Below are 15,286 nucleotides of genomic sequence, written 5' to 3' on the forward strand. Positions count from 1 at the left end.
AGAAGCAGAGCACATGCAGAGGCTATTTATTTTCAAAATGGCTAAGCAGGTTTTAATGGATCAAAGGACAGTGTGTTATTTTTTTAAATACATTCAACTTTTATTATCACTTTTAAACACAATCTCACAATAGAATCAAGCATAGTTTTCCTGACAGCTATCTAAATCAGAAGAGAGTCTGACAAGAAATAAAGTATTCCCCTCAGTAAAACTACATGTTGGTAGCAATAGACTACAGTGATATAAAGTTCATCATCTCGGTTAAAAAAAAAATCAAGCATTAACTTTAGTCTGGCATTTTAGGACCACGAATTCATCTGTGAATTCTTCATTGCTCTTTGAAGGAAAAAATACACAAAGTTCGCTTAATATACTTAAGTCACCTTGGCACTTAAATTGAAACTGGCTTTCTCATTTGATAAGCATGAGAACAGACTTAATAGATGTTTAGTAATAATCGATGCCATTTATGGAGTGTCTTCTATGAACTAGGAAGTATGCTGGATTTTACAGATATCACTTGATCCTCAAACCACCACGAACTGTAGCGGCAAAAGAGCAATTTAAATCCACAGCCTTCTGACTCTAAAACTCATAGGTCTTTCCATTCTGCCACACTTCCTCTTATAAATCACAATTTTACAAAACCTTTATGTTAATCAGATTTAATTTTTCTGTCATCAGACTTAATTTTGATTACCCCTACAGAATCAACCTAAAGAAACTTAATTTAGGTAAAAAATTAGTAAGAAGAAATTAAAAAGGGAATATAGAATAAATGCAGGACTTGACACAATAATTGAACAAACTAGGAGAGAGGAAATAAACTTGAGAGAGATGTCCCGGCTGTATCTGACAAACCAAGGAAACGCTACTGTTAATCCTGTTAGAATAATGTGTGCAAACTTTTATATCTAACCTAAGTACTAGTGAGAGGCTCCTTAGAAGCATCACACAAGAAATTATTTATATCTGCTGCTGTTGGTAATCTGTGTTTTCTCTGATAAAAGAAACAGGCACTCATGAAAATGAGTTCTAATTATTTATTCTCCCTAGTATCTAGTATATAAGAGGCTCTCCAAGAAAAAAAAAGGTTGCTGAAGGAATCAAATACATTAAGAATAAACAAATGTCCTTTAGCTACTTTTTCTGTACTTAATTTTTAATTTTGAAATAATTACAGATTCACAGCAAGTTACAAAAAAAATAGTACGGAGAGATCTTGTGTACCCTTTATCAAGTTCCCCCACGCAGACGGTACCGTCTTACATAACTATAGTACCAAATCAGAAAACGGAACTGGTACAATCCACAGACCTTAGTCGGATTTCTCCTTTAGCTACTTTTTAAGAGTGAACAGTTTTTCTGGTGCTAGAAAGGGCCTTAGACTCTCCTCGCTTTTGTGATGAGAAAATAAAAAGAAGAGTCAAAGAGGCTGAAGGACTATCCAAAGTCAGAGTATAAGAAATGGCAAAACTCAAGTGAAGTCTGAGAGATCATCCTTCCTCAGAAAGAGAGCGCACATCTGGATTAGAGCCATCCATCAGAATTCCACGAGGAATTCAGCAAAGACCTTCAAAATATTCTTACTTCAAAGTTATCTCATCAGATGGATGCGTATTTTTTCACACCTTATTTTTCATCTCTCTAGACCTCAAAAAGCTTTCCTAGTGAAAAAATTTACCATTATTGGTCTGTTGAAAAATACTTAGTTTTAGTGCATCTATAATATGATAAACCAAACTCAAAGGAACACTAGGCCAGGCTGGTGCCCACTTGAAGCAACAGGCTGCCTTTGCTACCTTTGACCCCAGTGCAGAGCTGTGTCTGGCACAGAGCAGGCTCACAAATACTGAATGAATGAGTGAATGAATGAAGGAAGGAACAAACAACTTAAGTGGGATGACAAAATATACCAAACATTTCAAATTACTCAAAACAAACAAACAAACAAAAAACCCCCTGCTTTCCAGTAAACTGGAGATTTTTGTGCAGAAACACTTTGTATTTTGTGGGGTAGTTTTCACAAAATCAGAGCTGGAGGGGCCCTTCAAGAACATCTAGTCTGGTAATTCTCAATCCTGGTTGCACATGAGCATCACCTGAACATTAAAAACCAACAGGCCAAGTCCCAGCCCACACCTGGGATGGGGCCCAGGCAACAGTATTTTATTTGTAAAAGCTCTGCATTGAAAGTCTCTTTTTATAAGGGTGATTCTAAGTTCCTTCTTGTAAAGATGAAGAAACTGAGGCCTAGTCAAACTCAAATGTCTTAATCCAGACAACACAGGGTAGTTAGTAAGAGGACTGAGCCAGAATCCAAGTAGTAATAGCACTATTGTTTTTCTTAACATAATACACAGAAAATATTTCAAGAACAACAAAACTTCATTTTAACTTTGAAACTGTTGGCCATTTTTTAAAATGTGAAACTAGGCCAAAAAATGTATGAACATTTGAATTCTTCCTAGTGCATAGTCAATGTCATGATGGACAGACATACAGGTTTGAGGCACTGAGCAGTTTTTGCCAGAGATATAAAAAAAATGAAGTGTATGGTTCATGTCTTTTCAGTTAATTGCTCACCCTTAGCAATCAGTACTCTTGTAGTTCTCTTAATTGGTATTGCGATGGGCCCAGAGTGGATGTCCATCAAATACGTCTGATTTTTTAACAAAAAGAGATACACATATAAAATTGATGGAACTAACTAGATACAAAATATGAATCCATAATATCTGCCATATTGCTCATCAGATCACATAGATAATACAAATTTTAACTATTTATTAAAATCAAATAGTGACATTTTAAAAGTTACCTTTAATCGAATCATTTTCAGCTCTCATTATATCGATGAGTGAACTCTCCAGTGAGTGCATGTCAAATGTCCTGGGGCGATCCTGTAAACACAAACAGCCACAAACCACTTTTAAAATAGCATTTAATTATAAAAGAAGACAATAAGCTGCATTTTATGGGACACAGAACAAAAAGTGGCAATTTTACTCCCTCTCTGTGTAGGGCACATTATACTCAGTCTCCATATCAGCGAGTTCCACATCCGTGGATTCCACTAACCAAGGATGGTTGTGTCTGCACCAAACATGTACGGACTTTTTTTCTTGTTATTATTCTCTAAACAATACAGTCTGATAACTATTTACATAGCACTTACATTGTATTAGGCATATAAGTAATCTAGAGATGACAAAGCATACAGGAGGATGTGCGTAGATTACATGAAAATATTACACCATTTTATATAATGGACTTGAGCATCTCTGGATTTTGGTATCCGCAGCAGTCTTGGAACCAATCCCCCTCGGGTACTGATGGACAACTGTACTACATTTTATTTTTAACACTTAGAAAACATCAAAACCACAAAAGTAAGTACCCAGGGCTCAGCAACGAGTGATCTGATTTCTAATAATAATTTCAATAAAAACATTACTTTTACTAATAAAGCAGAAACAACTAAAACTAATTTCCATATAGTTAAGGACAAGAAATAAATGTAAAAATAAAATTTATACTTTCTCTGATACTTAATATTGCAGTGACAGGGCAAAGCTTTCCAAACCTGTTTCAGCAGTTATCTACTAAAGCGGCAGCCACGTGTGCTAATTAGAATAGCTGAATTTTCTTACAAGTCAAGGTTTGAAAATAGTCATCAAATGTCAGTAAGACGACTAAGCGGCAACGTATTCTCGGTTTTGCTTCCTTTAAAATTAAAGGGAAGAAAGGGTGTGGAGAACTCTGCTGGTCTAAACCCTGGCTTAACAAAATGCATTTGAAAAGTGGGTGAGGAATCTTAAAATATACAACCACCCAACTGCTCTGGAATTCTTCTGGATAAAAAGTACTAGCGATAACTAAAATTACAGTTTAGCTTGATAAGTGAAAAGTAGAAGATGAAAACACTTTCAAATTAAATTCTGAAAGGAAGCACTAATACATGTTTCTGACCCACCTTAAGAATAAACATGTACACACACAAAAACCACAGCAAGAATATTAAAGAAAAAGGGGCTCTCAAAGGAATTTGACAAACAGGATTCTATGAGCTTTTCTTCAATTATATGTTCTTTTACATTATTTTTTAACTCAAAGGATTGGCTTTTTTACAAAGTTCACCTAATTTTATCCTTTTTAAAAAAAACTTGTTGGGATCTTACTTTTCCACTTTCCTAGATAACTTCTAGAACCTGAAGGCTGACAGAGGATGTCCTCCACTCAGGAGAGAGTATTTTTTGATCAATCTGACATTTATCCTCTGTCCTGTAACACCACTCACCCAGTGCTATTATTAAACTTACCTGAAATAGGGAACATTCCTTCTGACCCCACCCCACCACACAGATATTCAGTAATGTTCACTGAATGAACTGTTTTATGACACAAACTTTTTTCTCTCTGTAACTTGAGGAGATCAAGGGCAGTTATATTTGGATATTTAAAGCAGAGAGTATTACAGGTTTTTTTCTGGGGGACAGGGGGTGATGAAGATGGTTTGGGGAGCTGGTGCCTTAACATGCTGTTCTTCTCGAAAGTGGTAGAACTCACTCCAGAACATCTTTCCCACTTTTCCTCCTGATTCTTTCCTCCTGATTCTTTCCTGGTCATGCTCCTCTCCTCAACATGGTCTACAGAGAGGCAGGAGGACATTGGTCAGAATTAGAATTTCTAAGGGTTAGCATTCACAAAAGGGAGAGACTGTTCTGTTTTTATCCTTCCTCACTTCAAGCACTGAATTTAAATCAAAACCCTACAAATCTACAGTAGCTGGATTTGTCCTCTTTTCAGCAGTCTATGAACCACACCCATAACTGGGCCATGCACTATCTCCATGTCCAATAAATCAGTCTTGGAGGCAATACTTCTCAGCGCCTCAGTCCACTTGCCTACGTCCTCTAACTGTCAGTTCCCCAAGGGCAGGAAGCATGTCTTACATCAAATGTTCCCACTACGCATCACTCCAAAGGGTGACTGTGCCGAGATATTCATCTCCTCAGCCCACAGTACTGCCCAGAGGGCCTGGGGTGGCAGGAACTCCCTGGCAGACGATTTCTGCTTCAGTACTACCACTTTCTACATGTACCATCATGTGCAACAAATTGAGAAGTCTTATCCTACACTTCTATATCACTGTGCCTCACACAGGATTTGGCAGGTAGAAAGCACGCATGCTTGCTAAATCAATGAATGAATTCCTTCAAGTAATTTTTAAATATTTAAAATATTTCTTCTCTCCTACTTCCTTATCTTAGGGTTTATTTTTATATTTCCCCTTTCCTGCTATAGAGTTGTAGGTTTTTGCCAAAATAACTGTAATCAGGGGGGGAAGGAGGTGGACACTTTATTATTTTTTTTAATGCAACTAAAGCGGTAGCAACCTTGTGAATTTCCAGAACTTGCATTTTGCCAGTCATCGAATGATAAGAGTATCGAAGAGAAGCAAGTGATAAAGAACATTACATGGTGTTTTTTGGTTTGTTTTATGACAGCTGTTTCCAGTAAGTAAAGAAAGCTCCTTTGTACCTATAAGTTTCTAAACAAAGTACTAGAATTTACGAAGCCCCTTCATATCCTCTCCCCAGCATACTGCCTGGAACATATAGGTTTTTGCTAAAATAACAACCACTGACTTCAAATTGGTGAAGTACATTAAAACTAAAAGGCTAAATGAAATTTAAAGTTTTCTGTAATGCTCTGTGGGATAAAAAAAAATCATCTATCATTTTTATACTTACGCTAACTTTCCTTTCATTTATCATGATTTAATACAAGGGTGACAAATACCAACATACAAACTCTGATCAATTGGTATTGCCTCTCAGATGCAATGGGCTGAGAAGGATTTTCAGGCTCTGCAAGGATTCAGAAGGACAAGGTCTTAACAGATTGCTGATGATTACTCAGTACAAAATACAAGACTCAATGGCAAAAGGTATCACATACTTGCCAACCCTGGTCTAATATGTACTCCTCCCTACAATCCAAACTTATTAGCAATTATAATTCTTATAAACAATGTTACGTTTGTATAACATTTTATTTCCTATAATGCTTTGGTAATTCAGAGACTTCAAAAGTCACATATTTTGTCAAGTACATTCTGTTCTCAGAGAGGGTCCAAAGTTTATCATTCTTGAATTACTCCCTCACTGATCTTTTCTGTCCACTTTAAACATCTAATTAAAAAAATTTTAAGTGTCTGTGCAATTAGGAAGTAGGTGGAGGGGCAGAGACACAAATAAACCCAAAGAATAAGAACGACACAGACAACGCCAGTTTTCCTACCCAGCAACCAGTGTCAAACCGAGAGTGCTTTGATTTCGGTATTTCATTCCATGATTTTGCCTTTTTGGATTGCTAATTGGGCCAAATATCATGACCACTAATATATTTTCTAGGATCCATTTCCCAGAAAGTAAACTAACTATAAAATAGAAACCCTGCTAAGTGACAGCTCTTCTTGATTGAGCATGAGCTGATGACCAAAATATGAACATCAGCATAAATCAGTGCAACAAGCATTAGACCCTAGGAAGCCCCAATTCTGCCACTGGCATGTCACCTGAGCGTGGGCACTTTCATCTCTAGACTTCTTGCCTGATCTGAAAAAGGAAAGAGTTTGGTTAGATCTCTAACATTCCTTCCCTAGCTCCAAAATACATTTGTATTCTAGCTTTCCAATATTCTAAGGTAGTCTACGCTCTTTCAAGATTTACAGTTTAAACTACAGCAGGAACCAAAACTGTGAATGAGAATGAATAACCAAAGTTCATCACTTTTTGCCCACAAAAAAGTGGAAGTCAATGAGAGACAAATAAGAAAATGAACACTTATAGTCTTAAGAGGACAGTCATTGCATTTTTATTATGCTTTACACAATGGAAAATAACAAGTTTTGAAAAAAATTACTTAAAAGAATTTGTTGAAGGGAGATGTCCTGATTTCAGATAAAAGGTCAAAGAATCTATTAGAAAGCAACACCGACAACTATATTTGCTTCAACCCACCACTGCCGGTTTCTCACGGCAGCCCACAGAGAGAAAAGGTAGAAAAGCAGAACTACCCTTATTGAGCATCTACTAAGTACCGGACATTATTCTAGTACTTTATTAATACTGTCTAGTACTTCAATAATACTATCTTAATTAATCCTTAAACCTCTTTATAAGTTAGACTGCACTATTCCCATTTTAATGACAAAACTAAGACTAAGGGAAATTCAAAGTTTACTGCACAGACAGGTTACTGCACAGTTCAGCAGCTCAGTTAGGATTCAAGCCCAAGTCTCACTCCAAAGCAGGCAATGCCTCCTTGGGTAAGGTAGGTCAAGGGAGCACACTAACTGAGACATACATTTGAATAAACGAGAGCCTCTGCTGTAAGGGTCCTGGGGGCAGGAATGTGCTGGGTAGTGCCCAGCAAATGGCAGGCGCTCAAATATTACTCAATAAATGAGAGAAAGCACAAAAATGTATGTATTAAGAGTAATATAGGATGATATCAGAGACACTGAAAACATAAGAAAGGAAGGCTTATCTTCCTTCTTTCTGTTGTGATGACAGACAGATGTGGTGCACAAATTAGAGACTTATCACAAATGCATCTCCAGGTTACCTACTGCCAACCCCAGGAGTAGAAGTGGAAGTAGTAGTAGTAGTAGTAATAATAATAATAATAATAATAGCAGTAGCTAACATTTATCCAGCTCTAACACTTTACATGCATAATCTTATTTATTCCTTACAAAAATCCTATACAATTAGGTATATTCAGTTATTATCCCATTTCACAGATGAAGAAACAGAAGCTTAGAGTGACTAAATAACTTTATCAATGTCAAGCTACTGGAGGGGGCAGAATTTGAACACAGGCCTCTGACTCTAGAACATGTGAGCTTAATAATCATGAATGAAAATAAAAGAGCACCAATTATTTTCAAAGCTCAGCAAAGCAAACTTGATTACAATGCTTAGTAGACCTCACTTTATTTTGTAATCTTAACTGTTATATTTAATATATTGAGTTGCATGTGAGTAACTGGTTGGTTTCAGTTTCTGTCATCTCTACTTCACAGGACAATTTCTAAAGGAAAAACCACACAAGCCACTATGAAAATCAAAGCTGATAAAAATAACCTTCTGAAAAAACAAATGAGTATTTCAAAGAGCAGGACCTGTCCTTTTATCATATACATGAATAATCCGACTGCCATGGCAAACAGGAAGACTTACATCGGCATTTACTGATGACGCGGCTTTTCCTAATATTCCACAAGTACCCACAAGAAGCACGTGAACCTGTTGGTCAATTACTATCAGAAAGAACAATTAGATTGCAATTATGTCACAAACTAAAATCATCATTCAGGGCTTTCTTTTCCTTTAACATCCAGATGGATAATCTAAACTGGTGTTTCTCACACTTGAGAGTACATCAGAATCATCTGGAGGTCATGTCAAAACGTAGATTACTGGGTCCACCCCCAAAGTTTCTCATTCAGCAGGTCTGGGTAGAGTGCAAGAATCCACATTTCTAACAAGCTTCCAAGTGAAGAACCACATTTTGGGGACCAGTGAGTTAAGCAAGTCCATTCATCAGGTTAACTTCATTAGATACTTGGGGGCGTCATTTGTCATTTACATCCTGGTTGCCCAGTCGTGATGCAGTACAGCGTAACTAAATATTTTACATTAACGATTTTAAGGTTTCCTTATGAAGAGAAGGACTTTGCTTTCAAACCCAAAACAAAGCCCTCTCTTCCAAGCTCTAATGGGCATAACTGGGAACAAGATTACAGTCAAGATCAATTTTGACAGATCAACCACCACGACCACTCTGTTACCGGTTCTTGTCCTTTCACACTTGACTTAGTATGTTTTAGATTATCAGACTGGGTCTAAAACACAAAATGTAATTAGTTCAATGTAACCACATTATTAAGAACCAAAGCCAAAATTCAGGGACTCCCTTTACTCATTCTTTCTATAAAGACAGACATTACTGTGATGGTCACTTCTCAGACTGCTACGTATCTGTATCAGCCTACGAAGTTTCTCTTTCAGGCTTAAATTCTCCCTGGCAAAGAAGGGAAAGGAAAATATTTTGGTCTGAAAAGAAAGTCTATGCCAACGTGTCAGCTGCCAAAATAAACAGGAAGTTTGAGATGCCAGTAGAGCCCATAATTAATCAAAGGTAACTATGGGAGTTTTAATCCAAGATTTGCCAAATGTAAATATTCTTCTTGGATTAACTGTTTAAACCCACAGACATCAAAAGCTGACCATCTTGTCAACTTTCAAGATTCCACTTCCAGACGACCCTCACATCCCTGTGCAGGCCCAAGTCCCTTTTTCTCCATGTCCCCCTAACATGCTGACATCCCACATGACATTAACAAGCACTGTTATAGTTATTTCCCCACTGGACTGCGAGCTCCACCCATCTCCATAGCCACAGACTGCAGCATATGAGTAGCATACAGTAAGTCCATCATCATCGTCACCACCATTATTAAAGTGGCTACTCCTGGCTCAGTGTTGTGCATCTTACATGAATTATGTATGATGTACATACATTAGTTCCTCACAACCATCATGTAAAGTGGGTACAATTATCAACCCCATTTAGGCAAACTAAGGTATGAGAAGTTAACTAATTGCCTTCAAAGTCACACAGTAAGTGGCAGAGTCTGACTTCAGAGCAGAAGCTCAGAAAAGCACTGCATTTAAATACGCCTTGTCATGACTTAGAAATTTCAGTCTATTAACACCTGCAAGGTATGAAATCCTTCACTGTAAGCGGGGCCTGAATGCAGAGAACAAGAGTCAGAGGTTAAAGTCAAAGAGGTGATTATCTGAAGTAGGAGAAACCACATTTAGCAGCATCTCCTATTTCTTAGCAGGTTCCCTCTTCAGTCAGTACTTTCTCATTATGACCGCTTTATAATAAAGACAGTCTTACAGATCCTAGGCTACCAAATACTCCCTAACAGAATAATAAACTATAAATGAAAGAATGTCTTCAGTGCATTACCCTGATTGGATCAATAGCTCCATTTGTTCCATATGAATTGACGAATCAGACCTCTCCAGAAAGCCTTTGAGAAAATTTTCTTTTACTCCACCTTCACTAAATAAACCATACTTGTTTTGAACATTAGAAATCCTTAAAATGGTAAACATTTATTGTCATCCCTTACGTGTATTACACAGACAAACCGGCATTCTAGACTTGATTACTCAGTTGCTGGATCAATAGACCCCTTCTTGTTGACTATTCATTCTCACCTTGCCTGGAAGAGAGAAATAATCAAAATCTATTCTAAGACCTGCGTTTAAATCACCACTTACTACACAAATGATCTTGACACTGCAGCCTCTCTGAACCTGGATTTCATCAGCAATATGAGGCCTACACCTCCCTTATAAAACTGCACTAAGGAGAAATGAGATGTGTATGTGACAACCCAGCAGTTAGTAGACCCATTCATTATACATTCCCTCTGGCCCTTCTCTCTCGGGCAAGAGCCTGAAACTAACATTTTTAATTAGGTATTATTTGTATCAGAAGAATTCAGCTGTTTTGTGCTATTTCCTATAGCCCATTTTAATAGAGATAATCAAAATGGGCCAAAAGCTGTGAACCCAAAAATATCAGTATAAGATTTCTCCTACCTAATAAACTATTCAGGGCTAGAGGTCATTAAAGGAAGTAGGTAAAAAAACTAGTAAAACTCAGCCCTAAGGAACGAAGTCATGAACACCCTTCTGGCCACTCCTCTATCCTTGGCTGCTAACTGGCCATCCAGGTTCCTCTGCTCCATGGCTGCTGGGCCTGATGAGGGTCCAGAGTCAGCAGAGAGAATGGTCCACTCAGTACACAGTCTTTATTCCTAAACTGAGGCTTGCGTCCTATAACGACCTTTCTTCTCTTTTGGGAGCCTTGACAGCAATGTCAAAAAGCAGCCTGTGCCCAGTTTCAGACTTTCTGGGCCCTGAGAGCTCCCATCCCCACATCCTTAGCTCTCCAGGGTCTTCTGAGCAGAAGGAATTTCTTAACACATAGACACAGAGCAAGAGGTCCCCAGACTGCACACTTCGTGAGAAGGAGCACACCTGCCTTGTCACCTGCTCTCAGCACACGGGCCACTGAAAGCATCGAACACTTGTGGGTTGAAAGAGAACAAGAGACGAAAAAGTTTGATGGAATCCAAAGACCCACAAAAGACCCAAAATCTCTAAACTCCTCTTAAAAAACAAAAACAGACAAACAAAAATCCAACCAGGAAGCTCTCAGTCCTGCCCTGTTCTCTCTTTTTTCAGAGATCCTTTTCACACGTCCCCAGAGCCTGAACCTGGGAGAAGGCTGAGATAGAGAGAGGAAAACTGGACAACTGCCTGCCAAATTTTTGGTCACCAGCTGATGTCTGGGTGCTTTTGTTGGATCTCCGTTTTTTTGCTGGCCACATGACCACTAACTCCCTTCCCCACCCAGAAGGGAGGAGATGAGGCCAACAGTGGTTTCCTTAGAGATTAGCACCAGGTTGAGTGGTGAAACAGGCTGAGCAGGTGCACCAGGAATGTGGGCCTTGCTTCAGTTTCTATCTTTCTTGAAAAAACAACTAGAAAATATTTGTTTTTAAGGAAAAAAAAAGACTCCTTATCTTTTATAGACACATACTGAACCATCTACAGATGAAATGATACGATCTCTGGGAATTGCTTTAAAATAACACAAAAGGCAAGAGAGAGGGTTAGGAAGATAGAAGAAAAAGGATTGTCCAGGAGCTGATCATTGTTGAAGCCAGGGGACAAGTACATGGGGGTTTGCTATACTATTTTGTCTGCTATTTAAATTTTTCCATAATAAAGAATTTAAAAGACAAGGGGGGAAAAAACTTGACCAAAAGACAAAAAATAAAAAATCTATTGGTCACTAAATTTTTCAGCAGTGTTCAAAAAAATGAGAGAATCATCTAGCCTGACTCCCACTATTATTTAAGTACAGTGACTTTATTAAAAAAATTATAGTTCAGTTAATAAAATTTTCCTTTAAAATTAAGCTCAAATTACCATAGACCAGTTATACAATGGTTTTCACACTTTAAGAAATTGTGCTACTCACAAAATTTTTAATTAATATTTCTATTTGATGAATTGCTTTCTTATAATAACAGAATCTTTTGGAAGCTGAATATTAGACATATTTCATTTTATCCTGAAAAAGACCAGACAAAAGAAATGAGAAAATGAAGGATCAAGAAGGTTGAATAGCTTGCCCTAGGTCACATAGCTAGCAAGTGGCAGAGCTGTATTTGGAACCCAAATGTGGCTTCCATATTATAATTAGGAGATTTTTCTGAGTAGCATGTTCTTAATATTGAGGTTTTTTAAGGTTCTTACAGACAGTAAGATGACAACAGCTATTTTACTGACTAGCACCAGATGCATTCCTCAAAAAAACCTGGAAGAACTATTAGAAGTTATTAGACACTATTTAAATATAAATATGGCTTTAATATGTATAATACTCAGGAATTAACTATACCTTAGTTTAGCTCTATTAAAAAATAATGATTGGGGGGGCCAGCCTGGTGGCATAGTGGTTAAGTTCGCGCACTCCACTTTGGCAGCCTGGGGTTTGCAGGTTTAGATCCCAGGCGCAGACCTACACACCACTCATCAAGCCATGCTGTGGCAGGTGTCCCATATACAAAGTAGAGGAAGACTGGCACGGATGTTAGCTCAGGGATCATCTTCCTCAAGCAAAAAGAGGAAGTTTGGCAACAGATGTTAGCTCAAGTCCAATCTTCCTCGCAAAAAAAAAAAAAAATGACTGGGATGTATCTGGTAAATATTTAGTAAAAAGAAACTGCCCAATCTAATTACTCTACAATACGAAAAGTCCTTGTACAGCTTAAGGCTTTAAATTTTAATCATTCAGTTCGTAAACACGAGAGAAGACCTGTAAGTGGCTGACGGACTTTTTCCTTGACATGTAATGGAACCTGAATTCTGCTACCCAGAATTTAAAGTTTGCCTTTTGTGTGGTATCATTTTCTCACAAAATTTAAATAAGCACATGTTGTGTACAAGTATACAAGGTAGCTTACACAAGTGTATATTTATAAATGTGACCATCACTAAAATACTACATACATACTAAAATATTACTAAAATATTGGAAAATACCATTTACACTGTTTTTGTCATACCTAAAATTGAAGGTTAGTTAGTTTGCCTTAAAATTTAAACAGCTCATGGATTAAAATGAAATGAAAGTATTGGGCTAGTTGCTAATTTGTTTACAATGAGAAAAAAAATGCATGTTCAGTATCATTTAAAGGTTAGCAAAAATCAGAAATACATTATAAATCAAATACAAACTATTTTTAAGAGCTATGTAGTCTGTGTCTAGTCCACAACATAGCAGGTGCTCAATAAGTGTGTACTAAATAAATTAAAATATTTAAAAAACCAAAACAATTCCAGGATAAAAACTAAAATATATTCAATTTAAATCTATGGTAGCTTGTCCTCTCTCTTATCAAAAGAAAATCACAAATTCTCCATTAAAATACAGTCTCCTTTAATGTATACAAAAGGAATCAAATGTTCTAATTTCTTAAAATAACAATTATAAGCAAAACTCTACAAAATACTGAAAGAAATAGGCCGCCAATGCTAGTGAAAGTTTAGGTATATACATATATATAATTATAAAACTTCTCTTCAAGAAAATTGCTAATTCTGCTAAATGTTTTATCTGTCCTGGGTTGCATTTAGCTTATCAAAAGGTACTCTGAAAAGTAAAGTGCATATAATAAGATAAGCAATACAAAGGACTGCTGAAAATTTTTCATAGATGCCCAAGCTATACTCGTAATTACTTGAATTTCATGATTTTACTCAATATTAGAGAGCCATATTTTAAACTGAAAAAAAAAGTTAAGCTGGCTAATATGGCCACATACTTCTAAGGCACATCACAATAACCCCTCACTGTTAGGTATTATTATCTTAATGAGGTATTGTCTTCCAGAATTTATGAGATTTGCTCAAGGTCACACGGCTAATTAGAGTTCAGAGTCAAACTTACGTCTGTCTGGATCCAGAGCCTGTGCCTCACTCTACTGCATTTTTGCCTCACAAAATAGCCTTTCTCAGTAATTATGCAAGTTTCACCTTCAGAAACTGATTAAAAATAGGATCTACCCCTATATCTTTCTATCTACCAAGAATTTTCTAAAAACCTGAAAGTGGAACTCCTGTTTCAAAACTTTTTTTAATAAATGATGATACTCTACAGTAAATTTGAAGTAAAAAAAATTATACATTACTATAAATTTACGGTAAAAATATGCTTGAATTCTGCAAGAATAATTTTTTTGAACAATTAAATACAAAATGAGTTTCGTCAGGAAAAATTAAAATGAGTGCTCACATTATGGGCTTTCTGCCTTAAAAAGAAACACATTATATACATTATCTTATTTATGACGGGACCAAAAACTGAGGTACAACATAGTGCTGAAAATTGTGATAGTGGATTTTCAAGCTTATTTTCCTTATATAGTAAGCTGGAGAAAAGTCATAAGGAAAACAAATTCAGACTGTAAAATTCAAACTAGGGATATGTTCATTTTAATACTACTTTTTCCATTTCTTTCTCATGAACACTAACAGGGATTCCTCTCAAAAGCTTAAACTCCGGAACTGAGTAGCATCTTTCTAGTTGAAACTAGCAACAACCACATTCATTAGGCTTGCAATAAACAGGTTTTTCCTGAAAGATGATGGAACAATGAGTTGATCATATTCCATGGCTTCTCTGAAGACAACAAAAAATAATAAAAAAAAACTCTACCCCACCCAAGTTTCGGTTCCATCTAGTTAAAAGGCTTTCTACCAAAAGGGGGAAGATCGTATCTGATAGGCTTCTCCCAAAGTTTTCCCAATATCTCAATTCTGCTGGAGCCAGAACTATCCAATGCATACTTCACAATTTAAAAAAAATTAGTTTCCCCTCTTCTAATATAAATAAATACAAAGCCAAAGAAAATGTTTCCTATGCAAAGATCCCTCTTGGGACTATATTAAGAAACAGAAAACGTAATGAAGTTGCACTTCAGACAATTCTAATAGTTTACCATGACTTTCAGAACTGAAGCAATGTAGTAACTTTCTGATTACAGATATAAGATGCCATATGTAATTTTAAGGATCAATAAACCGACAACACAAGGAGAGTTATTAAAGTGACATGA

The 15,286-nt window shown here is 36.7% G+C and overlaps 1 protein-coding gene across 4 annotated transcripts in view; it reads right to left on the reverse strand.

Annotated features, from left to right (window-relative positions):
- CPEB4 (cytoplasmic polyadenylation element binding protein 4) overlaps positions 1-15,286 on the reverse strand; it is a 63,664-nt gene that overhangs the window by 41,935 nt on the left and 6,443 nt on the right. For all 4 annotated transcript variants that reach the window (XM_008525405.2, XM_008525404.2, XM_070569023.1 and 1 more), the window contains exon 2: positions 2,822-2,903. In XM_008525405.2, coding sequence (XP_008523627.1) covers positions 2,822-2,903 — 82 coding nt within the window. The remainder of the gene's footprint in view (positions 1-2,821; positions 2,904-15,286) is intronic.

This window comes from Equus przewalskii, chromosome 13 (genome assembly GCF_037783145.1).
Source record: "Equus przewalskii isolate Varuska chromosome 13, EquPr2, whole genome shotgun sequence".
NCBI classification, from domain to species: Eukaryota; Metazoa; Chordata; class Mammalia; order Perissodactyla; family Equidae; genus Equus; species Equus przewalskii.